Source organism: Lepidothrix coronata, unplaced genomic scaffold, assembly GCF_001604755.1.
Source record: "Lepidothrix coronata isolate B3197 unplaced genomic scaffold, Lepidothrix_coronata-1.0 Scaffold10, whole genome shotgun sequence".
Lineage (NCBI taxonomy): Eukaryota > Metazoa > Chordata > Aves > Passeriformes > Pipridae > Lepidothrix > Lepidothrix coronata.
This window is the reverse complement of record NW_016690190.1, coordinates 10,134,334-10,162,187: the sequence shown is the minus strand read 5'-3', so window position 1 is coordinate 10,162,187 and position 27,854 is coordinate 10,134,334. Positions and strand designations below refer to the sequence as shown.

Here is a 27,854-nt window from a genome sequence, read left to right as displayed (position 1 = left end):
GGGGGAAAAAATCTGATACATTCCAGGTTATTTCCTGTGCTGTTGTGTGAACTGTTTCCAGCAGCCAAATAATTTTAGTTGTCACACAGTCATTCACAATGCCAGCACTCAACTCTACCAATGCCAGTTCTAAGTGGCACTGGCTAATTCTCCTCACTAATGCAGCTGACTGTTTTCTCCACTGTTGTTATTGCTAGCAGTGGTTCTTGCCACTCCTTCCCCTAGAAGGCTTTGAAGGCTTCTGCTATGATTAATTCATGTAATTATATAGCACCTTGTTAAGCTAAATTCTGAATTCTCAAAAGGTTGGAACTCTTTGAGAAGATTAGAGTAATATATAGGTAAATGGAATGCTTTAAGGGAATGGTGACAGCCTATAAAATTAGAGTTGTTATGTTGCCTGGATGGGGGGAAGTTACATAAATATTTTCTCTTCATTGCAGCACTTTGCATTGTCCTGATAAAAGCTCTCATGCTGCAGTTCCACTGAAAGGAGTGTTTCAAAAGCACCTGATGTTTGAAGCGTGCCAGTGACTTTTGATTTGTTTACATTCCTTATTTTCAGCCTTCCCTTGGAGTGAAGAAGCCGACTAAAGCCCTCCTGTATGTCATACTGAGCCCTGTAGGCCCTTACTTTGGAAGTGGAAGCTTCAATCCAATATCCTTATGGGCGGATCCAAAATACGTAAGAGCCTGGAAAGGAGGAACAGGGGACTGCAAAATGGGAGGGTAAGAAAACATTGTTCTGCATTTCTCTACATAGCTCACAAAGCAGATTTGGGTTTTAGTGAAGTACCTAATCCAGCAGATGTAGAGACATTAAATGCAGTAGTTAAACAAACAATGTGCTACAACAAAGATTTCAAAATCGTACTTCGCAAATATTATTTATACAGTGCAGTTGCATGGTTTTGTTTGAATATTACTGCCAAGTTGATTTTTTTGCAGCACCTCAAGCTAGGGAACTGGAGCTGGAAGGTGTCCATGTAATACTTTCGCTCTCCCCCTTGGTGCAGTTGACACTGAAGACATCAGTTTTGTGAAGCATCATCCAGTACAGCATCCTGCTGCCAGCTGGGCAGGGAGCAGCACTGGCTGCTGACCTCCTGCCTTGGCAGGCTGTCCCAACAAGCCATCTGCAGTTAGCAGAGGGAGTTTGGGGGTTTAAGGGAAAGAAGAGCCAATTATCTGCGTTGACTTTAGCCTGGCAGTTTTCTGCTGAACTAGGCCTAAGCGCAGGTATTATTCAGTCGGATTTGCTCTGCAGGCAGCATTTTAGGAAAACATTTTGCTCCTCAAGGATATGGAATTCATCAAGGCCTGTTTGGAGCTCCTGAAGATACTTGTTCTGTGAATGTCTTTTACTGGAAAAGAAATAACTTACCTCTGTTGATATTTGTGCAGCAAGAGATTCATCTGACACATATTACTCATCTGTTAATCTGAGATATATGAGATGAGGTAGATGATTTTTTTTTCTTGGTTTTTTTTTCTAAGCCATTAACTGGAGAGTAATTGTTATTCTCTCTCCAGGATGCCAACTGCTAAATAAAGATAAATGCTTTCCTGTGGTGTTTAATTGCAGTAATTAGAATGTCCAGAATATGGAACAAGATGTATTTTTAAGACAATTTGGATGGATATGTTTGAGCTGTTGATGCTGTTCAGTTCTTCAAAGTTTTGGGTTGTAGATACAAATGATTTAGTAAAATATTTTCCAAAGAAAATGTCCCAGGTACAAGCAGTGACTGTGCAGAGCACTTGCTCATAAGGTAGATGTGCACAAAATCTTGCTTAAAAATGAAAAGATACCCAACCAGATAGTCATAACTGTTTGCTCTTTCTTTTTGTTTCTGAAGGAATTATGGTTCTGCTATTTATGCCCAGCAAGAAGCCCTGGAGTTTGGCTGCCAGCAGGTTTTGTGGCTCTATGGAGAAGATCACCAAATAACTGAAGTTGGAACAATGAATCTGTTTCTCTACTGGATCAATGAAGATGGAGGTACAGTAACATAAAGCATGAAAACTTTAACAGAGTAAGCAGTTTAATCCACAAAATTATTAATAGAATGCAGATCATAAACTGTTAAATTAAGATGATTTAACAAAAGAAGTTATTATTCTCTTCTGAAAACTAATAGGTGACTGTTAATTATATCACTGTGAAAGAGGAGATTCTGGAGCAGGTGTGAATGCTGCCTGCTGATAACATGCTCAACTGCTGGGCCAGTCCATGTGCTCAGAAGGGCAGAGTCTACCCAGACAGAAGGTCACACATCAGGCTTAATCTCAGCTGTAGCAGCTTGATCTCTGAGGAGGTGTTGGCTTAGAAAAGACAACTTGTGGCTGTGCATCTCTTCAAATTCTGTGGCTTTGAGCATGAGTGGCTCCCATCGTTACTTTCTGGCAAGTCAGATGTTCCCAAAGCATAGCCAGAAGTATTTCAGCATCCAATTCATGAAGAAATGCTCTTTCTTCAAAGAATTTGAAGTTCTGTCCAGTGATGACAGACAGAGAGAAGCATGTCAGTAAGTGTTCCAGATCGCTAATGCTCAAATGATGCTTTCAAGACATACCACCATTCTTGAAGCTATTTTTGCCCCTTTGTACCCAGGGTCACCTCTGAGCAATGTAGATGCTGATTAGAAAACTAGTTAATGAGCTGCCAACTATTTAAACATCTCAAAAACACCCATTGTGTATGCATATATTCAGATCTTGAAAGGTGATAGCTGCACCTGATAACTGGTTTGGAAGACTACATGACTCTTCAAAGGACTGAGCCAATGTACAGGCAAATGAAAAAAAGGATACCTCCTGACTTCCATGGATGCTGGCCCTCTATGAATATGAAGTGTTATTGAGTTTTTGCACTCAAATTTCATTGTAGTGCCACGGGTACCCTTGAAAATTGCTGTTTTTCTGACAGTGCTCGGCTGCAGAGTACAGAGGCAACATTCTGTGGGGACAGCAGTGTGCTTTGGATAGTGTAGGATAATAGGGATTCAGCTACCTGACTCCCAGCTCTGTTTTCATTGTTTGTCCTGCAAAATCTTTACCACTTTTTTTAAAGGGGGGATGATACTCCCTCGGTGTGGAATGTGTCCATGAAGTTTTGTGAATGAAACAGTAAATACCGGAAATTTTCTTGTCATTATAGCAGCAGTAGATTTGTCAGTGTAGCTAGATGGCCAAATTTATGCCTTGTGCAACTTTTCTGGAGAGATATGAAAATAGATTTTGGCTTGTTCTGCCCAGGGAAAGGACACTGAAGCAGGGACATAATTAGAATTCAATGTTCTCATTGTGCTTAAACCAGGAGTATGCTGGAATTATCCAGCTGCAGCACCGTACTGTTCCAAAGATCTGCCAATCACTGTGTTACCAGTGCACTAGTGAATGGTACTATTGTGAGGTGGCCGTAGCAAACAACTTGTAATTCATGCCACCCAAGCAGGCTGTGTGCTGGCAAACCTGCCCTCTCACAGGACACGGCAGTATCCTCACTGGAGCACTTCGCTGTCCCCCGGTGTGTTGGGTAATGCTTAATTTAGGGGATCTTGGGCTGAGAATTGCTCCTGCTGCCAATCTGTGTCATCACATGCCTTACCTATGGCTTTGCAGCGGGGTTTAGAAAGCGCTTGTCATTGTGTTCGGTCGCTTCGCTTAGGCTGTGGTTTGGTTTTGTTATGCAAATGCTGCAGCTGAGAGAGAGATCAAACTGAGACAGGCAGAAATTGCAGACCATCATGGAGAGAAAAATGCCTTTCTTTGTTCTGAGGTCACTGCTGAGTAGCCAGAACTGCTCTCCTTGGTTTATAACCAGTCAGAGACCCATCCCGGTAAAGCCTAGACCGGAGGACATCCATGCTTCCCATAGGAGCAGGCTTTTCTTGCAAGCCTTTGCTGTATATTTTCAGTTGCAGCATTGTGACTAAACACGACCTGTTATCCTGGGTGGCAGGAGGAGCCTGAAAAAATGTTTTATTTGTAACATCAAGGAGGGAGTAGGGGGGGAACCACTCAGTTTTTGGTAAAATAACATGACATGCTCTATGCAGTTCTTGTATTCCCCCTGCTGCTCTGGCAGAGGCTTAGAATATGACCATACCTGGATATCTGCTGTTGCATAAATACAGGAGTGTGACATTTCATTCATCAAATCCTATTTGCAGTTTATGTTCACTAAGTGAAAAATCTCTTTGCCGTACAGTCCCTTCCACCTGCCTCTTCAGAGCACGGAACTATCCCAAGAAACTGTTGACACTGCAACTCATTTCCTGCAACAATGTCCATTCTTCTGCCTAAAATATAGGGTTGGCTTTATGGAAAACCCCAAAATTCAAGTGTATGTCCAACATGAAGATGGCTAGCTATGAAATCTGTGTGCACTTTTGAAAAATTCAGTTTCTTCAGGTGATTTGGAACCATTTGGGCTCCACTTCTAGCTCTAATGTTAAGACATTGTTAATAGCATTCAGACATTACTTAATATTAAATGGTGATTAATAGTACCCACTTCAAAATTTCATAAATTAAAAAATAGATATGTGAAAAGATTCTCTGAAAGAGGTAAAATTTGAGGTAAGTTCGCTTAGTGTTCTGTAGTCAGAAGGTTATTTGTGCTGGAGAAGTATCTTGTACAGGTAGATAAAAGAAAATAAAGATTGTATCTTCTGCTCTAGAAAAGAGCCATAGCAATAGCATGGAGGGAAGAGCAGCAAATTAATGAGATGACAGACAGAGGAAAGGAGGAGAAAGTAATTGAGGAAAGCAAAGACAGAGTGACTGCATGAGGGAAGAGTAGAAGAAAAGCCTGATGGGAAATAAGAAGAAAGAAAGGTCCAGAACAAACTGGGAGAGGAAGTCAGCTGTTAATAATAGTGAAAAAAGGGTTTCCTGGGCTCTTTTTGACACTGAAGTTCACTTGGCATTTGTTATCATTTTGGTAAAATATATTTAGGTGAATTTTTCAGTGTAGTTGTAGTGTGACTAGTACTGAAGGCATCTCGTGTTTGCAGTCTTGTCTGCTATATGTTCATAAATACAGGTGTGTCGAAAAAATCGAAGGTGTATAATATGCAAGACCTCACTTAAAAAATCCCTTTAAAACACTGACGGAATTCCATTGTTATAGCAAACCTACACTGTGCCTGGTTTAATGGGGCATTGGTCTGATGGTGCTACTGCTGCAACAATGTAACAATAACAGGAGAAGAGAAACCCTGACATTTTCCTTCAAATGCCTTCCCCCCTCCCTTTCTGTGACTATACATTTTAAGGCTCCCAGTCCATCAAAATAACTCAGAAGGCAAATGGAGTCTGTGAGCTCCCAGCCTGGTTTCTGGGAGATGGACAAACTGATGTCATATGGAGCCTGGTTTGGCATCAGTTCACAGAGAGGATGAGCTTTTGGCATGCCATGTTGGATAATGTTATCATCTCTGCCGGGTACCAGGGGAGCAGATGTTCCCCGGGTGGCCCCAGGCTGGTAGTTATCATATGTACACTTGACAAAATTCTACAGAGCAGGCTGTTTGAAACATTTTGAGACTTCCATGTCCTGTCTGCTCAGTGCTGTTTGGTGGCTGGTTTGGCCTGGCACCCTTTCAGACTAGCTCAAATCAATTAATATATGTTATTGAGCTTAAACAGGTCCTGGACAAGATCTGTGGCAACATCACCAAATAGAGAAGAGTAGTGACAACATTTGGTATCAAAGTCCACAGTATTTGAAGTTTTGTATTAAAGAAAGGAGTGCATTTGTACGTGACTGTGTCACAAATGCAGGACATCAGGTTTTCCATGTTCAGAATCAAGTGAACTCTGTGGCTCATGGAAAGTTTTAAAGTCCTCTTCTTTTGAGAGTTGTGCCAGAATTAGGGCCAGACATGCATCATAATTAGGAGTGATGCTGTACAGACTTTTAAGAAAGGAAAGCTGCTATTCTTGACTGTATGAGAAAGAAGAGATCACTGCTGTGCTTAGGAATCTGGATAGGTTAGGGAATGGCACTATGGGTTAGTCAAAACAGAGCAGAACATATAGCCTGTCCTAGGGCAGCTTTTCTATACATTCTGGCATGGCAGTTCACATCTGTTACTTATGTGTGTATGGATGCTCATAAAAGGATCAGGGAAGCATAGACAAGAAAAATTTCCAGTCCAAATGAATAAATCCAGGGCTGGCTGCATTAAAAAGTAATGGCTATTTCCTGACAAAATGGAAAGTTGAGTAGTGGATTCAATGACCAATTCCATTTAATTAACCTCCATTTCCCCTATCCCACCCCAGCCCCAAAGCCCCCTCTTGCACAGTGGGGAGAGCCCATGCTGTAGTCAGTCTGGAGCTGTGTGTGCTCTGGCTGGCAGGCAGTGTTTGTACATGGAATTATCTACCTGAGTGCTGAAAACAGAGTATTGAGCAGCTGAGCTCAACCTGCTCCCACAGTCCAAGGACGAACACCGTGTTTCTGTCTTCTACTCAGCTGCAACTTTTCACAGGACTTTTACAAATATTTTAAAGACAGCTTCTCCTTTGAGAGGGGTTCAAAAAGGCCTGGATTAATTGATCTTCTTGTGGTCCAGGGAGATGGGGACATAATAAAATCATGAAGACACATATCTTTTCCTTTTATGTGACCTAGGTAAAAAATAAGCAAAAAGCTTAATGGTTTGTGGATTTTATGAGAAAGGGTAGTTTCCTTATAAGATCAAGAAAGAAAGTGAATTATCATTGGGGAAAGAAAATGGTTAGAAAAAAATATGAAGAGTATTACTGACAGACTGTGGATGTCTTGATTTCTCAGTGCAAACTTGAGACTGTCCTAAAAGTCTCTGTCTGAAAAAGAGTGAATGATCAGTGTTCTCTGATAATAGAAACCAGCAAATATTTTAAATGTTTATATTCCTTTCAAATGTTGAAATGTTCAAATGTTAAACTCTGTTTACAATGAAAGAGATAGTTCAAAATGAAAAAGAGTAACTCTGATTTGCGGCAAAGAACAGATGGAAGAACAAAGTCTACCTACAAACTTGTGTTGTAACTCAAGTATTTACCAAGTGTGGATTACCATTTATCTGCCATTTCACTAGTTACGTTAGACGAATATTTATCTAATGTTCTTTTTCAAAAGGAAAGAAGAAGCACAAGCTAAAAAAAACAAACTAGTTGAAGAACTTGTTCTTGTTGTTGGAATTTTCTTAAGACAGCTCTAATTGGTAAAGAGAGAATTAGGAGGGGAAAAATGATGTCTAACCTACTGCAAAAGATCATTAAGGAAGTCTCTCAAGGAGGGTTGGCAAGGTTTCCACTGCTTTACTGATTCAGTAGATGGATTTCAAAATTTTTGGTAAATGTTTCATGTTGCTGCCATGAAGTAGGTATACTGAGTCCCATATTCCTAAATTAAATAAAGCAGTTCAGGGAAAGTCATGATCTACCCTGGGATTATTAGGTGTGGCTTTTCCTCTGCTTCTCTCTTCAGAATTTGAAGACTGAACCATTAGATGGTTTCCAATAGTTATACAGTGAACCCATAATGCACTAAGGAATAAAACCTGCTACTAGGCATTAGCCGTGTGTATACTGATGTATGAAATCTGTTTTTTCCCCACCCACTGAAGTGTACTCAAAAGGTTCCAAACACTGAACAACTCTTTATTTGAATGAATTTTCTGTAATTTGTCTTCTTACTGAACTCTGATATAAACTGCATCTTACTGGATACCACAGAATTATGGAATATGCTGAATTTAAAGGGACCCACATGTTTGGTGTAGTATCAGTAAACATGTTTTTCTGTTCCTTTGGTTGTTTTTTAAACTAGTGTTTCTATTTCTTCTGTGTTCGACAGAAAATGAACTGGCAACCCCACCTTTAGATGGCATCATCCTTCCAGGAGTGACAAGGCAAAGCATTTTGGATCTGGCACGCAGTTGGGTGAGTGTTTTGGCCTTGGCAGTAATAGTTTCAAATACCATGTTATAATGTCAACAGAAACAAACATTTCTGGTGCTCAGTACCTTAAAGTTCAACTGATCTGGTTAAATCATGGAATCATAGAATAGTCTGGGTTCATAGAATCATAGAATGACCTGCGTTGAAAGGGACCTTAAAAGATCATCTTGTTCCACCCTCCTGCCATGGGCAGGGACACTTTCCAGTGGACCAGGTTGCTCAGAGCCCCATCCAACCTGGCCTTGGAAAGGACATATAAAGGCATCTATTCCAACCTCCCCACAATGAGTAGGGACATCTTCAACTATATCAAATGGCTCAGAGTCATATCCAACCTGTCTGAAAATCTATTTCCAAGGTCCCTCTGGATGGCATCCCTTCCCTCCGGCGTGACAACTGCGCCACAAAGCCTGGTGTTGCTGTCAAACTTGCTGAGGGTGCACTCAATCCCTTAACCTAAATGGGAACTAAGGGCATGCAAATTCATGGAATACCAACAGCATCAGGATACCCACACCTGTCACACAGAACAATACCAATCCTGTTAAAGTAACTGCGTGTAGCATTTAACATGAAAATTCTCATTAAATCCACCGGTACCAGCAACTTAAAGCAAGGAAACAAAGAATTACCATGCATGACCATAGCTATACTTCAGTCATCAGCACACTATTTCTCCACTTAGTTCTCATGCTTCCAGCCTTGTTTCCACTAACTAGCATGCAACCTAGCTAGCCACAGCCTTGAAGTCATCTGTCTGCTTCCAGTTCCTGTTCTGTACTGTAGCCATCCAAGAACTTATTTGGACACTTGGGACTATGTCATATCTTGAAATGCAGCAATCTGTTCACTCTGCCTCTACAGTATTCATAGGTTTTACTGTGTCTTGGGTAAAAATAAGGGTTCATCAAGCCCAGTATCCTGTCTCCTGGTTTTGACCAGGCCTAAGTTTAGGGTGGAACAGCAGGAATAACGCAGGCATGTGTGATACTTTCTCCCTGGTATTAACTCAGCTTCCAATCACATGTATCTAAAAGACTTGCAGAAATAGAGTTCACAGTTTTACCACTTAAACCTAACTTGCACTGAGGAGTGCTGAGCATGTATTTCATGGTGCATGTGTGCCCCTGATGAGCTGCCCTGAATTTTTATGCATCTTTATTTGTACTGGTACTCCCCAAGTGCAGACATGCATGCACACTTGTCAGTCCCACCTCCCTTACAAGACAGACTGACATTTCCAGTTGATAGGGCTTTTTTTGTGAGATGCCAGATTCTCACCTTAGTCCACTTAAATAATCTACTCTCACAAAGGCTGTTCTCTTCTTCCTGACATCCACTGCCTAACCTATCTGAAACTCTGCTTACATGGTGTCCCTGCCTCTATCTCTCCAAATACTGTCCTGTCCAGAGATAATCATATTTTCTGCCATCATAAGCATCTCTGTTTCATGTTAAAAAGCTTGCATATAAAAGAAGGGCTAAGCTTTAGTTTTGTCTGATAGGACAATAATGTCCCTACAAATCCACGAAATGAAACTTTCAAATTTTGATGTTTATTTTTTTTCTCTTAAACACATCCCCTCAATCAGTTGCAACGCGTTCTTCAACACTTTTAGGAGGTAAAACACTTCCAGTGTTAAGACTGTTCAGTGTGAATTGCTTTACTCATGCCTGCAGTACAGCTAATTTTTGTATGTGACAACTGTGTGCAGGCTACAGTGTGAAATTTCACTACGGATTAAAAAACTGTATCACATCTGGTTGGCCTTGCAGGTGGAATTAACAGAATGTATTTTGCTTAGGAATCAGTGATTCTGAGAGTGGGATGCAAAGGCTCTCTTGATATAATTGAGTAATTTTTGTACAAACTGAAGCGTGTTAGAGACCATGAGTAGTCAGATCCTGTGTAACATGACAAATGACAAATTATTGGATGTTACTCCCTAGTGTGATACAGATATTCTGTACTAAAACAGAGGGAAGTGTCACTTAATCATCAGCATTGTGTCTGGCAAACCATCAGCTTAGTTGAAGGTTGTTCTTTTGATTAAAGTCTATTTTGTGTGATTCTGGGAGGTTTGAAAAGTTCACAAGATCAGAGCCCAAACCTGATTGATTTGCCACTAGGCAAACAGTTCTATTAAAGATGTTTCAACATGGAAAACAAAAATGCAGACATTTTTAAACTTTTTACAATTTTTATGGTGGATTCTTCTCATGCAGGGAGAATTCAAAGTGTCTGAGCGATACATCACCATGAGTGATCTGACAGCTGCCTTGGAAGAAGACAGAGTAAAGGAGATGTTTGGTGCTGGAACAGCTTGCATTGTATGTCCTATCTCTAAAATTTTATATAAGGGCAAGGTAAGAAAATGTCTCTTTTTTTTCTTCCTTTCTTCTTTCTTCAGAATTTTATTGTAATTAATTGCAGCTGAAGCAAAAAACAAGGGAGATAGAAAAGCAGTGCTGCCTGTAAAGATGAGCAGTGTTTTTCAAGTGAGTTACTGGTGTGTTGTCAGAAGGGAACTTTCCCTCTTGTCTGCTAGAAATTTTGTAATAGTTAAAAACATAAAATTTCAATTGCATGGAAAATGAAAAAAAAAAAAACAACAAACAATTCCCACCCCAGGGTTGTTTGCAAATACAGAAAAATACATTCTCCCATGTTTCTTTCATTGAACATTTTTTTCCAAAGCTAAGGCACCTGGGAAAGGTGAGGAGAGGAAAGACTTTGACAGGAAACCTAATTTCTGGGCCACTGCTGTGTTTCCTTCTCAAGCTTATCTCTTCTTCACCCCTCATCTCAGCTCTGATGGAAGAGCTGTTTCAGGAGGGTGCACAGCTGCTTCCACCTACTATGGACATATGGGAGATTTCTCCTGCACAGGTGGAACTCCACAGCCATTCAGGCTGTTCAGCTGACTTGATGCTATTTAGCCAGCAAAAAGGTAGTTCAGAAGGCTGGGGCTTTGAAGTTGAATATAGGGATGTGCTTTGTTCCATTAAATGTGGTAAGTAGAGTAATTGGCTGTTAGGTGATACTTCTTGAATTAATAAACTAGAATAAATATATTGTTACTATCTGATGCTAAGAGAATATGAGAGACATCAAGGTGCCAAGTGATAAGTTCTGTAAGTGTTGTATTTCTACACGATATATTTTGAAATGAAATACTGCATATAATGTTACTACTCTTGCCTACACAATACTCCCTCTGTTTTGGACAGATCTTTTGGAAGGCTTAGATTAGCCTCTATTTAAAAACAGCATAACAGTTCTACTAATCTAACTTTTCACTGCTTCAGCATGCCCTCCTGTAAAAAAAACCACCATTTCAACAACCTTTGACTACTTGTAAAGAGGGCTAGACAGCATGATAAATATTTATTAAAATTGTTGGCAACCATAAGGCACTCATATGTATGGTTATTACTTCATATTACTCTCTTTTTCTCTCCCCCCTCTCCTGCTCCTTTATTCCATGTCAGGATCTGCACATTCCAACTATGGAGAATGGGCCTGAGTTAGCAACTCGTTTCCTGAATAAGCTGAGTGATATCCAGGTAAAGTGTTTCCTCTTCTATAACCAGATAAAATAATAAAAGGTGAACATTTGAAAGCACTGGAAAATAATCTTTTGGGTAATGGTGCTATAGAAAGCATTACATAATAATATAGACTGTTTCATTTGGTGTGATTATTCTATCAATATTCTTCTCTTTTCCTTGAGAAAATATAATAGGGATGAAGTGTAATAGGGTTTTTCCCTGTTCATCTTGGAAGCTGGATAGGAGTTGCAAGATATTACTGTTATCAGTGAAATCTAGTACTATTGTTATAGGTTCCTTTTTAAGGCGAAAAAATAGGATTATGAAGCATTTTAACCATGATCACAAATGAGTACAGTCTAATCAGTAATGGGTGAAGCAGCAAACAGTCACAGGATGCAGCCAACTGATCACTGTGTCTCTTTCTCAGCATCTTTCCAATCACACAGTCACTTCTTGTTCTTAAAACAGTTCCTTTCTCTGTGATTTGCTGAACATCACAGTCTATTTGGAATCTGTGCTTTATCTCCATGTCTGGGCACAGGAGCCAATACCGTTTCAGGTAAAGTCAGTGATCAACATGAGATGGCCCTTCTTATTTTAGTTGCCTGTTTTCTCTCCCTTATTTAGTGTAGTTTACGTGGTCTTGAAGACCACCTACTTGTAAAAGTAGGTCTTGTCATGTTACAAGCCCCTTTATTTAAGATCCAATAGCAGTTGCTTGGCAATACTATCAGGATTTCTTCAAATTAAGTCTTATGGTTTCCATTCCACATTCTTAGCTCTTGGCTCAAGATGCTAGATTTGCCACTAAAATTTTTAACTTCTTACCGGTAATTCTGTGATATGTGTCATTCTCCCTTGCCCAATATATAGTGACTGGCTTAAGACAAATTTATCCAGCCTTCTCCCTGAGGTTTCCTCCATGCCCTCCCTGATCACACGATCACAGAACGGATCAGGCTGGAAGGGACCACAGTGGGTCATCTGGTCCAACCTCCCTATTCAAGCAGGGCCATCCTAGAGGACATTGTACAGAATTGCATCCAGACAGTTCTTGTATTTCTCCAGTGAAGGAGACTCCACAACTTTTCTGGACAACCTATTCCAGTGCACTGTCACCTCCGCAGTAAGGAAGTTCTTCCTCATATTTGGGTGGATTTTTCCGTGCATCAGTTTCTGCCCATTGCCTCTTGTCTCATCACTCTGGTTTTCCATCACCAACCAAGGCTCAGGAGGAGGCTGAAAAAGTGTAGATTGTTACTAAACATTATTTTTCTTTGACCTTTACAACTGTGCATATGGACCTTTTTTGCTTTCAACTGTGTACATACCCTGTGTTCATTAGTTACATGCCAAGAGTAAATTCATTACTCCTGGACTATTATGCATATATTTACTTCTGAGTTCTTGTCCCAAGCCTTCCTTGGGCTCATATCCAAATGGACCCTAGGATGTCATACAGAAAACAGTGCTGCAACAGACAAAATGCAATATCTAATATTCTTAAAATGTCAGGGGGGTTCTCAGGATCTTTGACCAAGATCTTTTATATCTTCTACCAAGAGGGCTAAAATAAAAGATCTCTTTGCAGTATCACTGGACTATTGTCATACCATTTGGACAGTTTGAGGCTGTTCTTCCAAAGAATTTTCAAGTTCTGAAGAATAAATATCAATGGAAATTACAGCCAAACATGGCTTTGGTCTCTGTGCTGTTGCCTGAACTAGGGCAACGTATCCATTTCATGTTGAACAACAGACATTTGTAAAAAAGTAAAAATTCTCAGCACCACCACTGTCCTGCATGTGAACCTCTGACCAGGAGGTGCAGGGCTCTGTATCCAGTATTATTATACCAATTCTCTTGAGTACAATGCATGCTTTTTTAACATTTTCATACTCTCTTCATTATTGTGTTTCCAAGTCTGTTTTCATGCTGCTTATTGTTCTTTCACAAGTCTGCTGTGTTCAACAGGATTTCTTTGGGTGTGAACAGCTGTTCAGTGGAACTAGAGCTGGAGTGACAAATTAGAAACTCATGGGCAGAACTGATTCCATTTCTCATGCCAGTTGAGAGAGACAGTAGTAGAACTGCAATACACATTTCCCTTCCCATCACTGAGTAGATATCGTGATCACTAAAGGTTGATAAAGACTTCAGTTTAAATCAATTACATTGTAAAAAATAATGGTGTGTTTATGAATGAGTTAGTCATAGTAAACTGTCTTCTATAACTGCTTGAGTTAGAAGATTTAGGGATGAGATTGTTTTCTCTGGGAATATACTTGGATGTTTCTGTGGGTTTTCATCCATGCTTTGAGAATAAACAAGCTCTTGTTATACCCTTTAAAACATAGATTAAGATGCAACTTGAAGGGGTTGGACAGAAGGTAAGATACGTTGATTATGCTACATGATAGAAAATACATTTAAACACTGCAGTCAAGACAGCAGTGAACAGATATTTAGTCAACCCCCTGTCTTTTTCAAAGTTGCACAATCTAAGTGGATAGGCCACTGGAAAACAACCAAGAAGGGAGAATGAATGTGTTAAGTTTTACAAAGCAAGACTTGGGTGTGATGGGCAGTGTAAGAGGGATGGGATTGACAAGCCTGAAGTCAAAAAGTCTTTGACAGAATTAGAAAAGGATGCTAAACCTGCTTTTATTTCTGGAATGAAAACCTCTTGATTGTGGTATCACATTTCATTCCCTCTTTAGTTCTGGAAGCAGGTGCAAAATGTAGTCAAATGGCAACCCAGACCAGTCCCTGGAACTTCTGGTCAGCATCAGAGCATTACATGATACTATTACTTAAAAACAACAAAATTTACAAATAATCCCCTGGCCTCTGCCTGCTCTCTGGTTTGGAGGACGTGGGGATGCCACCTTTTCCCTGAGAGGCAGTGATAGGAAGGTCAAAGACATCTCTTTTTTCCACCCTTTGCCCCCAGCCTCAACAGAATTGCCTCACATGAAGGTAATTTAGTGTTTTGTGGTTACACTAACAATACATCTGCTTTGCCTTGGTTATAATTCCCAAGGCAACCACACTGACTACTGGAAATATAAGCTGAAAATCCTTTGAACAAGTAATTTGTGCAAGGTCCTGTGTAGCACCTGACCAGTGTTAATCAACCACGTTGCAGACTGAAGAACAGGAGCAGCAGAATTAGTAATGAAAAGTAGATGTGACACATATGAAGGTCACGTAGAGGCTTTACCTGCTGGATTAGAGAGTGAAACACAAGCACAGTGAACACCACTCCTTGGTGGATCTTTGGCTCATCCTGATTTGGAGCTGTTGTCTTCTCCCTGTCCCTTTATCTCCTCTCCTGATGATGTAGAACCTGAATTGGAGGAGTTCCTTTTATCCACTCTGGATAAGTTATCATTAAGTGATGTTTTCAGCCTACATGAAGCTTTTAAAATCAATCTTTATTTCTTGTTTGAAAGTGTTTTTAAGCTCCCTGAACTTAGTACTGAGGGAAAGGACTCCCAACTCACATCTGCCTCTAGTGTGTCCACCACTGTTTTATTTACTTAGTTGAGCCCTGTGTGTGTTTTGGGGTCTCTCTGGAGCATTGTTTACAGGACTGGTGACAGAGCTTTAGAACATGCAGCCAGCTTAGCAACTAGAAGTGCTGCCTAATGACTGTATCCTTTCCTGCCATAAGTTGCCTTCGTTTCTGCCTGGTGATCCTGTTGGTTTGTGTATGGAAAGATGACTTGTTTTATTTTGGATTACAATTCTCTCTAATTGTACTCTCTGATATTTGTGATGCTTCTGTTTCACAGTCAGTCAGAATGTTATAATAAAAAACCACCTTGAAAATAAAAAGAAGTTAAAAAAAATTGTTTGTTTATTGGAGCTTGAGCAGGGGCTTAGTTAGAAGAGAATTAGTGAGCAGACCTCAGGGAATAACTGGATTAAACTGATGGAAGTGAAGCAGGACTGTTCTGTATCATCTCTAGTATCAGTATTGCCCCTTCCTAGTCAACCTGCTGGAATATGGTTAAAGCTTCAAGCTACTTTTAGGCTGTGGTCAAATCAAAGACAGAAGTAAAGACATAAGAGATAGTATAAACTACTGTCAGAGCAGTGGAAATGAATCTTTCTGAGGCCAGACCTAAGAATGTATCATAACTGTACACTGTTTCTTTTAACTTCTATTCTTAAACTCCATTTTTGCTTTGTTTCAGTATGGAAGAGAAGACAGCGACTGGACAGTGCTGGTGTCATGAAGGTGGACGAGTTCAGACCCTCCAGATAGAACAGACACAAATAATGACAACTTCTGTAGCTGCCAGTGCGTAGCATAGTTTAAGTATCAATTTGCTCCCCGGGATGATTGTTTCCACAATCCGGCAAATGTGAACACAATCATTTTGATTTCTACTGTAATCTCCTTGGTAGAAGCCTGTCTTCTTGGTAGAGGTGCTAAATGTTAGCAATAGAACTTTCCTAATGGTTTCCTTAGTGCCTCCTTATGTACAGTCTGAAAACTTGTAAAATGCTCTTCAACTGCTCTTCAGTTTGGTTTGTTTAGCTGCCATCACCAGCAGAACACGTCGTGTGACACGAGGACATCGCCTGTTTGCTGCCTGCAGGGTTCTGTTGGCATTATCCTGCCTTTTGCTCTGTGTTTGGGAAACAAATACGTTTAGCCATATGCTCTTTCCTTCAATACTCTGCTTGTATGGGAGATTCCTGAGTTTGCATAGCCCTCTAGATCCCCTCATGCATACTCTGTGGAATAACTCTGTCCTTTGGGCCAAAACTCTCTAACTCGGTCTTAGCCTGCAATATGGTCCCTGCTGGCCTATTGCCTTTCCCTCTGTGGGGATATGCAGTGGCTGCTCAGGGCAGTGCATACCTCTCTAATAGTTGAATACATTCCTCCAGACATGATTTGAAGGGCATGGTCAGGCCCTGCTGAGGCAAAAGTTCCCCTTTGTTAGGCCTAGTACAGAGCTGGAAATTGTGGGCACAGTGTTGCCTTCCAGCCGAATGTCTAGAAAATAAGATTAGACAACTGTGGCTGTGAAAATTCAACCACTCTTCACAGCAACCCAGACTTTGGATTAAGGAATTTCTTTCATCATCCAATCACATAATTTAGACCAGCAAAATGTTTTTCTTGTCCCCTTCACCCCTCACTGTGAAATGTATCCAGTCTTCATTGACATATGTGTACTAGAAGGGCCTTCCTATTAAGGAACAAGCAATGTTGTCAACAAGCAAATGTCTAGCACAAGAAGGAAAGAGCTTTCATTCAAAACCCTGATGTCATTCTGTTTAAGCACATAATTCCCCATTTAACGCTGCTCTCTCACATGCAGTCTTGATACTTTGGAAGCAATACAGAGCATGTAGCCCCTAGTTAGGGAAATAACTTCTGCAAATGTTCACTAACAATCATTCTGTAATATTTATTAGCTTTCTCCTTTTGCACACAGCTTTGTTGAACAGCTTTAAGATCTCTCTTGCCAAAAAGGATCACCATGTTCTGTATCAATGTTCCAAAGTGCTACTTCAGTGTAAAACTGGTGGAACTTTATTGACACTTTATTGGAGTCCTATAAGAAGCAAAAGTGAAACATTTCTTGTCCTAGTTTGCAGTAGAGATGCACCAGTATTAAGGGAAACATTTAGCACTTTATTTTTTTAAGAACCAACAGTATCTCTCCCATGATTTGTAAGTCCGTTGTAGTTACTGGTATTTGTTAACATAGTTTAAAAAGGCAAAATATAATTTATAATAGACCATCCATGCCTTATGCAACTGTTAAAGAATAGCCTTATGGCTTTCCTGTTCATTTTTGGTCTGGTTTTAAAGACAACCCTTTCTTAGCCATTTCTTTCTTTTGCTCCCTTAAATCATGACTTTTCCTACCTTTCACTGCGGTCCGATCTGATCTTTTAATGAAGAACAGTTGAAGGTTCTCTCTGACACTGTAATCATTGTTAAAATTTGTTGAATAGGTTTTTCTTTAGACAACAACTGCAAGCACAAAATGGTGTTTCACTTACAGTAGCAATAGTGACGTGTGACTGTATTTCTGACCATTTGAATCTGTACCGTGTGCTGGTCTTCGTTCAGTATCTTACTGTGTACTACAAGCTGCTGGTAGCCTTTCCTTTTTTTTTAATTACATGGCTGGAAAAATTACATGGGGAATATGTCAAGATGCAACATGGGGTAGGAAGATTTATCTGATGAGACCAGTATCGTAACTAAAGAGTGCCTTTAACTAGAGTGTGGTATGGAGCTCTCTACAAGAATATGTAATGAGAAACCACATGTGGCTTCCTTTTAACTGAACTATCTAATCTGTCCCTTATGTTCATCTTAGATTTAGCAGCAAAAGGAAAAGTGAAAATATCTATCTTCAGTGGTTGTACAATACTTTAACATCTCAAGATGAAGTTAGGGTTGACAGATACTGGATATCAAAAATCCCCATGAAGGCCTCAGTGCACCAGCAGTAATCTATTCAGTAGGCAGAATGAATAAGGACCAGATAGAAGAATTATTTTACTGTAGTGTAAACCTGAAAGTTGTATAAACCTCTTCTTAAACTCTTTTCAAATAATTTAATGTGAAGAAGCCAGGCGGTTTCATTTGGTGTGGTTTGCACTCTTTCCTGCACTGACCAGGGAGACACCTTTCCTTTCACTGCACATTTTGAGCTGATGGAGACTTCAAAATTATGAGAATTGAAACTGGAATGACCCATAGAAATGCATGGTCTTTTCTTGCAGGGAAGAAAAAAACATGTAGTGTGTGTATGTTAACTGTTGTCTTGAAGATCTTGGTTAATTGCTTTACTCTGGCTGTGTCAACTCAAAGTTGTGCTTGTTTCCAAATGGCATCCAGGGGAATAGGTTCTAGATTTTAAAATGTAAAACCTAAATAAGGGAGCTGACAGCTCAGTATAGTACAGGAAATTCTTCTGGTGTTGCATGCTGTCTTACTCTGAATTCTGCCACTGCTTTTTTATCCCATTAACCAAAGGAACGAAATAATATGTGTAAGTAATAGAGAGTATTTGGTATTGCATTCTCCCTGGTTTAGCTTGTAAAATTTAGGAGGGAACTGTGGTATTCCCTGAGCTAATAATAGATTGTAAAAGAACATCTGCACATCTTTTCTCCATGTGCCCTATTTGTTTAATTGCAACAGATTTACATAGAAAGAGTATGGTACATCATAACTAGGCAATTATCCATTCTTCATCACTTAGTTATGGTTCTGGTAATTGATCATTTAAGACATAAGATAGTCTAACATTAGGAGAATTTGAGACTGTTCAAAAAAAGATCAACAAATTAATATTGTTGTGTGATATTTGCATAATTGGCTGCAATTATTTAATGTTTAATTGGGTTGATCAAATGAGATTCAGCCTTTCACATGCTTATGTTTTACAAACACTGGTACTTTAAAAGGATAATAATGAATTCTAATTTTCATATGTTCTTTCTTCTTCCCTTCATTCTTTTGATTATTATTTTCAGTATTGAGCATGTCCTTAATTTTCAGTTTGGTGAGCATGATTCATGCATAAGAAAGAAGTCTGTCAAATAAGAGCATTTTCAGGAAACTGGCATTTCATACGAGCTGTTCTGGTGCCAAGAGTTACGGCTTCAGCAACCCGCATTACCTAACTAGATTCCTAACTGCAATGAGGGCAAATTCACTGAGAATTTACAGTGACAGACCCAGGTGGGAATGTTAATAAAGGCTCCTAGACTAGATAATCTGTTCAGTCCATAGCAGTTCAAAGCAAACATGGTTTTTCTGGGATATAGAAGGGAAGTCTGGTAAGACAAAAGCAAGGCAGTGAGATGTCTCTGCTCAGCCATTGTTTACACCTGTTCAGCTATCTCAAGCCAAAAAGCAGTTGTTCTCCACTCCTCCTCTTTGTGGATAAACTCTTCTTTGGGTTTGCCAAATTCAACGCAGAGATACCATACACTCTGTACACTTATTTTATACTTATTTATCCTCAGGCGTGAAGACTGTTAATTTGGAAAAATGTGATTTTTGAAATTAATTTGGAATGCAAGTTATTTGAAATGTCTGTCTAATACATGGTATTCCAAGGAGTTAGACAGAAAAACAGCTGGGACTGATTTCACAGCTGCCTAATTAGAGGAGGAACCCTCTTGAATTCAATGGCCTCTCCAGAACAATCTGTATAATCTCAACAGATTTCATAGTGTGAACTGTCTGTTGATAGTGCCTTGCTATGGAGTAGAATAAAAGAGGTGGTAGCACAGCCTGCCAGACCACAGCACATTGCCTGGGCATGGGATCCACCCCATGGGTGGTGAGTTTTCATGTTCTCATGTCAGGCTCGTATCCTGAGAGGTGGGCAGGTGTAAATGATGGCTGAATGTGTCCCGGGGTGGGCTCTTCCTTGCTGTCTTTCTCTCCCTTCCACGTGGATTTGCAGCCCCTTTTCCCCAGTCTTCTGTCATCATGCCACTGAGTCTTATACCTAAAAGTGACCATCTGCATTCTTTTTCTTTTAGCAATCATGGCAGTTAAAAAAAAAAAAAGAAAAAAAAGGCATTTTGTTCGTATTCCAGGTGTTGAGGGATCAGAATTCTGCTTTACCACCCATGTAATGCCTGAATAGACTGCTGCTGACTTTGTGACCCTGGACAAGTTATCTAACCTCTTTGTAAGTGTAGAGTAGTAGTACTACCAGTGATTTTACTTTTAACTCTAATCCAAACTTTTGCATAAAAAGTTATTTTATTACAGATCAAATAAGCTTTCCAGACAAAGCTTTTCAAGCAGTGAGAGAGATGCCGTGTAGAGTCCAGTATTTCAAGGATTACTTTAGATTAGAACCATTCTGATCATGGAGGAGAAAAATGTTATCTGAATTAGAAACACATTAAAGATTTGCTGCATGAACCCGTAAATGAGTAACAGGTGTAGTTCAGAATACAAAGTAGCATACAGAAAGATCCTGACAAGAGAATTCACCTCAAACAGGGCTATCCTATTTAAAAATGATACTTGAAGGAAGGATTATACCCCTCAGTGTAAAGTCATTAACATGAGACTGTTTTAGAGGTGCACTCAGTCAAGGAGCACCGGCAGAGACCTCTTTGTCAGTCTTGACAACAGATCTTCTGAACAGCAATTTGGAAGTGTGGAAGAACTCTGTTTTACTGTATTTTGTCACTATCCTCAAGATTTGGAAAAAAAATTCACAGGTCCTAAATTATTTAAGCTAAGCAACTTCTTAATAGAGAGAATACTGGCATTGCATTGGTGAAAAATGCTTTTGTAGCAGTCCTCCTGTCCAGGCCTTGCTTTGAGCATGACGCTTTGTAGGAATTCCAGGATATTTTCCCTGACTGTGCAAAATCTGAGTGCCATCTACAGCACACTTGGCAAATATGTCCCCAGCTCCATAAACAAAACTAGCTTGGTCGTTGCCTTGAGGTAGAACAGTCAGGTTACATTAGGATTTAGCAGCTGAGGAACAATACTGAACTAGAACAGTCAAGCCTTAGATTTGGAATAAAGTTTTGGAATTACTAGCTCAGATAAAATTCTCATTAATCACACTAGCAAGGTTAACCACACCCCAATATACTAAAAATAATCTTATTCTGTTCACTAGTAATAACAGCATGGCCATATTCTCATCCCTCTCTCTGAACATGAATTTATACTGTTTGCTTATCTTGAAAGTTAATTTATTGTGTCTGATTTTTACCACAATCCTGAATTTTCATGCCATGGTTTAAAAAAAGACTTTTAAATTTCATGTTCATAGAAAGATCTTAAGGAGGATTTAAGACCTTGATGTAGAATTTTTAAGTCTTTAAAATGCCTGCTGGGTAATGTTAAGGTAGAAACAGAGAAGACAACTTTGTGGAAGCATTTAACTCCAGTGTTCCAAGTGGTTTTCCAACACTGGTCATTTTTGGTTTTTACCAAAGAGGTACGCAGGGAACAATAGGTAAAATAAGTGTATTGCTTGTTTTTCTAAGCGAGAGTTGGGAAAGTTTCTTAAGAGCTGGTTCTCTTAATAACACTGACTCTTTATAGTTTTTGATTCTGTCAGGCTTAGAGCAGACATTTCAGGATGAGATGCAGGAGCTCAGAAGCTATCTCAGGAGGTACTGTCGGGCAGAAACAGAATTTCTTTCATTTTATGATCAAAGTGATCAAGAGATGAACATGGAATCTTTGAAATTTTGCACCTTTTTATAAAAACTTTGCTTTTCATTTTAGAAGTCTTATGCAGTGTTGCTGAACTATTATCTTACACTATCATATCTCAGTACCTTATAGGAAGAAAGCAAACATTCTTATTCTTTATGTAATCACCTCCTTTCTGTATGCCAAATTCCCTCTTCACTATGATTTGGTTGTCACTAGAATTGTGCCCACTTCAGGTGAAATAACAGGGTTTTTTCTCTACTGCACCCTACCAGTGCACTTCTCTGGGGCTTTAGTGAATAGTAAGTGCTTGCAGGAAATGCCAGAGCAAAAGGTAAAGTGAAAAGTCTTCTATTTCCAGAACAGGTGTGCCAGGAGTGAGAGGAAAAATAGTCAGTGAACGCAGGAGGCCAGAAGAACATCTTTACCATTCTTGTTCAGTCCAGGAGACCACCCAGGTATACCAAAAATCTAGCAGGACAGTAGATGCTCTTACTCAGTTGCTTAAATACCTACATCTGTGCCTACATTTTCATAACTTGGGCCCTCATATCTCAACTGAAACCTGCAACACACTTTTATATGTAATAAACCAGTAAAATATTAGGTCAAAACAAACACTTAATGCTCCGGATCATCTAACAGGTCAGTGGCCTATTCTCTTCCCATAATTTGTATTAATTTTCTAAATAATTGTTGACTAGAACTGCAAGTAGGAGACAAATGCATCGTTAACACTATTTCATAGTCAAGGACCTTGACGAAGAGCGGATCTATTCCCTCTGTCTCCAGGGAGAAGGCTTGGCCACTAATAGAGAGTGACAGAATGAAAACAGTTCTTTGCCATAATGGAGACCAGTAAGAGTTTTTTTCTGAAGCTATTTACAAACAATTTCTGCCGAGGCAGAAATTTGGAAAGACAGATGTCCTGATCTACTTGACCTTTGAGGCATTTAGAAGGGTGCAGTAGTAGTTATCTGAAACCCTAGCATATAAGCAGTGGGAAATTAGCAACTTAGAGAGGGAGAAGTAAACACCTTGAAGGGTCTCTGTTTCCTCCAATGTTAAAAGTTAACTGGGTATTTTACAAGGATCTGAAGCATATAAAAGCAGTAAAGGACAGATGTGTGAAAAAATACTGGATAAACTAAAGGAAACTCTACCTCATTCTTCTCTAAAGGTTTTGTAGAAGCACAATTAAGCGCTCCTAATGGCATTGTTACGTACCGACCATCTGGCATGAGAGAAGCACTATATTTGTATGTCTATAAATCCTGTCATAACTGTATTTTGCTGGCAGTAGAATCAGTCTATACTATTTGCAGTTTTCCTCATCAAATCTGTAATTATGCAATGTTTCTGTCTCCAATAAAGGAATATAATGGGCACCTGTTTGTGACATGTTATGAAATCATCACTGTTGACAACAGCTAAGCATTATTATCCCATAGATGGGACCATCTATGAAACACATGCTTGAAGGCTGGATTAAAAGAAAAAAAGAGTTTCTGAATGAAGGGGGGCATGTAAGAACAGCAAAGCAAGACTCAAGTGGCAGACATGCACCTACCCTGCCAAGCCTGGAGGCTGAGCCAGTTGTCTCACAGTAAAATGCTGGACAAATTCACCAGCAAAACCACCCACCTACCAACCATGTTGTCATGAAGCAGTTTTTAATATGGTGGGACTGTGTTGCTGTGACTGAATACAGCTCCCATTCTAAGGGTTTGGGGGCGATGAACTCAGGGGAGAGAAGAACACCAGAAAACAGCTTTATAGTTTGAGCACTTACGTTACAGGGCAATTTTAAACAGTCATTACTCTGAAACATGTCAACCAGTGGGAAACCCTTTGAAGATGGAAAGCACTGAAAAGTGAGTGTCATTAAAATCTTGACGTTTGCCATGTGTGGTGGTTGTATTTACCAAAAATCTTGACGTATTCCTGCTTTTCAGTGCAGGCAATACTGTGATTAAAGGTAGCACTGATCCATGCTGTGGTAAAGTAAACAGCAGGGTACATTTTCCACCTGGTTTGGTTCTCAGTGACCAGAAAAGCTGGCATGGATACAGCACACTTTAAAGAAGCTGTAGATAGGTAAGTACTAAGTTATTAATTACTACTGGGAGAGTGAACCCAACATGTCAGAATCAGGCTTTATTCCTGTGTTTTGGCCTCTCCACTTTCATCCTAGGGGAACCTTTCTTAACTGTAATTCTGGCTTGAGTTTCAGCTTTCAAAACTCACTAGTAATAAAAAACTGAGGACTTATCCTACAAGGTGCTGAGTGGGTTTCAGAGACAGACCTGTGCCTTTTAGCTAAATTTAAAAAGACCTCTTTTTTCTTTTTTTCATTTGAGACATCTCAGTAGCTGGCAATAGCTCTGCCCAAGAAAGCACTTGGATTATCACCACCAGCACTGTGCTCTTGGGGATGGAGAGTACCAATTTTCAGGGCTCTGATCTGGGATACAAACTCTTGTGAAGATGTGACAAAAAAAGTCAGTTTTAAAAGAATATAAGAGGAGGACAAAGCAGAAGGAAAATAACCGGCATTGTGCACATATAAACAGGGCAAGGAAACAAACGTTGGGGATTCCAATTATAGGCAGTCAATATTAGAATTAAAAATGCCAGTTTTGAGGGCATATTAACCAAAGTGTTGAGTATCAGTTTTTCTTCTTCATTTATTTTTGCTCAGTGTTCTGATGTTTTGGCATCATAGTGGTGATTTTAACATCTGTTAAAGAATTGCCCTGTTGCTAAAAGGAGCAAAATTTTCTGTAGTGGCACCTTCGTTCTTGATGCTTCTCCAGTGAGGAACTTGTAAAAGAAGATACAAGAATGTAGAAATAGTCTACTTCTGTCTCTCCCAAGGGAATGATTTCTAATGCCAGGTAAGAGAATGTTTGTCCTGCTTCACCTGCAGGTGTTATATTGTATCTGTACAAATTTGGGATATTAAATTCTGAGTCTTGGCAATACCAGGTTAGGCAACAAGACAAAGCAGTTCATCTTAACTCACATAAGTTCTTGTGGGTCATTCAAAGAAACTATATGTTGAAATTATTTCAGAACAACCACTGATTTATAACTTTTTTCCCCCCCATTTCGTGCATGCCATAATTCTTTTAGAATTCTGAGCAGACCAGCCGTCTTCAGCACACAGTTTGTATTCAAGGAACCCTTGGGGTCTGCCCAAAGGCAGATGTAGGCAAAGCCCTGGTCTAGACAGGGCTCGTGCAGCTGAAGCTGTGGCCTGAAGCAGAAATTTTGTGCTTCACAGGATTGTTATGTGTGAGGGAGGTGATTTTATACCTGTCCTTTATAGATGTACAAATTAAATATGTACTGGAAGGCTGCCACTACCAAAATCACCATAACCTGATGAAATCCATCTGATGTGCCACCCCTAGACTGAAAGTAAAGACTGTGATTTACCCGCCATTTAGGTGAAGTTTACATAGATGATCACCAAGCAGAGACAGTGGAAACTTCAAATTCAACTGGTATTAGCTCAGATCCTAACTTCAGATGACTTTTATGCTCTGAGCATGATGAAGAAAATGCCTCCACTCTTCTTACTTCCAGCTGCTCTATCATTGACCTCCCCTTTTTGGCACTTCTGGCACTAGAGCACTTGCAGAGTAACCTGATCACCACTTGACCACAGGAAGCCAAAAGCATATGCCCAGGAAGAGCAGGACTGCTCTCTTACCCACAGCAGCATTTCTAAGGAGCTGAACCCAGTTAAAAAGTCACGCCCGTGTGAAATGTCAGGGTTTGAAAGTCTCCCAGGTGCTACCACACTTATTACGGCTCTTAAACTTTTATGCAGCAGACCTCATTAAAGTCATTGCTGAATTCTGGGTTCATTTTTATTTTTACCTTCCTTTAGCTCATACAAACCTTGTGCCTGAGCAAAATGCGTCATATCTGCTTTACTGTGAAGTCCCAGGTTGGAAAAGAAAGGAACTTCTAAAAATTTTCTGTCTTCATCACGAGGGCATGGCTGAAAACTGATTAAAACCAAGCTAGTGAAAAATACTCCCATCTTTTTGGGAAATCTTCATGCTTTCAAATTTGCAGAAAAGTGCCACAGATCAGCCTACTGTCCCAATATCTTTTACCTCTAGGGATAGGATTCTGTCCTTCCCATTGCTCTGGATCCTACTAGCCAAGACTCACATTGCTTATAAATGTAATATAATATCCTTCCTCCATTGCAGAGTCGGTCCTTACTTGTATTATGGAAAGAACAGAAAATCTGAGAGGTTTGTCAGTTGTTTATATTCCTGTAATGAAAATGCACTTCCACAAATAGCAACCTCTAAGCATAACTTGTAGCACAGGTTCCCTTTACCACTCACTCCTTTTGCAGGTGAAATGTTTTTATGGCTCTTGAGGAAAAAAACCACTGAGTCTGATCTAAATTCAAGGTTAGAAATACTCCCTAATCTCTCCTGCCAGTCACTTTTTTACAGAGGTTTCTCCCTCTGAGGGAGTAGGTCAGTAACTCAGCTGTGGGGACAGACCCCAGCTGTCCTCAATTTGTTGTAATCAACATGTTTACTTCGTTGTCAGGAGGCAGCAATCTTCACACACTTCCACAGGCTGGCAAAGTCATTATTAGGCTCCTGAAGCTGAGCAAAGAGTTGGTTATCCAAGGCACGTTGCCTTACTAACAGAAATTACATTTTATTTTCTGCTATTTTTGTATCTTCTTTTACCATCGCTGACCGTGTTGGGCTGGGAAGTGCTAATAGCTGCTGTCAGGTGAGTCACTAATCCAAAGAGCTTCAGATTTCTCAATGGCTGTGCCAAGGACTTTTCAGACTGCTGAGTTTGTAGCCTCTGTGTGTGTTAAGGTGGAGAGCAGAGAAAGTTAGTGTTGTGTATGTTTTCCTGAAGGAGCAAGAGTGGAGAGCAGAGAAAGTTAGTGTTGTGTATGTTCTCCTGAAGGAGCAAGGAAACATTGTTTTGGGAGCGTAGGGTTTGCTTGCCTGGCACACTTGAGGAAACCTGAGCAAGGAACTTGCCTTTTGCTGTTTGGTCCCATCACATTCCTGAAATGAGACTTCTTTTTAACAACTCCACAGGCTGAATACATACTATTACCTAACTTGATTGCTTGTATTTTTGGTGTCATGGGAATAATTTGTGAGATCCCAAATGCTGCGCTTTTTTTCCCCCCTGTAATATAATTTCCAGAGAGGCAAAGGGCAATTTTTTTTTTTTTTTACTTCAGGGAAACAAGACTTCAGTCTGCCAGCCTGGGCAGAGGCTTATTTAACAGTATGTGCATGAAAGCTTTGTAGCTGATACTGGCATTATCTGTGTGAACCATAACCAATCAGCACATTTTTTGGATCAGATGGCTTCTCTGTTTTCGAAAGATAAATGTTGTTGAGTTCCTGCCTTTAAACTTCTCACCTCTCCTAAGGTGAATCTTAAGAGCTTGATTGTACCTGTTAGTGCTGTTTAAGGCTCAGAGTCCCTCAGAAGGGTTCTCTTTGTTAGTCTACACACCACTACACCCAAGCAGCACAAAGGAGAACTCCTTATTCTACATTTCATTTCACATTCCAACAACAAAATCAACACTTGTACTATTTCCCTGTTTTTGCATATGTGTAATATTGGAAAGTTTTTTCAGTATCAAGATAACACAACTCAAAAGTTAAGATAGATGTCAAGAAGGCCAAATTTCAGGCTGAAAAAGGGGAAATTCCCTCAATTTTACAGGATAAGATGATATTAGAACACCAACTTTATTTTCTGAACATGTACATATCTCTGCCAAGCCTCACAGCCTCTTTGTGGCAACTTTTTCCTGGAAAGAGAAAATAGCATGAACAAGGCTTTATTATCTGTTACTGCAATTTAAGCAGCATGAAGGAAAGCCAATGTTTGACTCAGTGAAACTCTCATCAAGTTATATATGAAGTTCAGGGCAAAATTCATTTGCTGTGGAGTTGTTTAACCTGTTGGTTTTTTTCTGTGATAAAATACATATTATCGGGAAGAGTAATTTTGCTTTTGTGTAGAGCTGGTAGCTATAAAGTGTATGGTTTTCATTTTAAAAAATGAAAAGTAATTTTTCAGGGAAAAAAAAGATTATGACCCACAGATCATCAGTATTCAG

General features: G+C 39.8%; 1 protein-coding gene across 1 annotated transcript in view; it reads left to right on the top strand.

The window, feature by feature from the left end:
• BCAT1 (branched chain amino acid transaminase 1) overlaps positions 1-23,097 on the top strand; it is a 61,648-nt gene extending 38,551 nt beyond the window's left edge. The window contains exons 6-11 of the mRNA XM_017804886.1: positions 566-729; positions 1,860-2,002; positions 7,856-7,941; positions 10,186-10,326; positions 11,452-11,526; positions 15,717-23,097. Coding sequence (XP_017660375.1) covers positions 566-729; positions 1,860-2,002; positions 7,856-7,941; positions 10,186-10,326; positions 11,452-11,526; positions 15,717-15,758 — 651 coding nt within the window. The 3' untranslated portion in view covers positions 15,759-23,097. The remainder of the gene's footprint in view (positions 1-565; positions 730-1,859; positions 2,003-7,855; positions 7,942-10,185; positions 10,327-11,451; positions 11,527-15,716) is intronic.
• Positions 23,098-27,854: the final 4,757 nt, after the last annotated feature.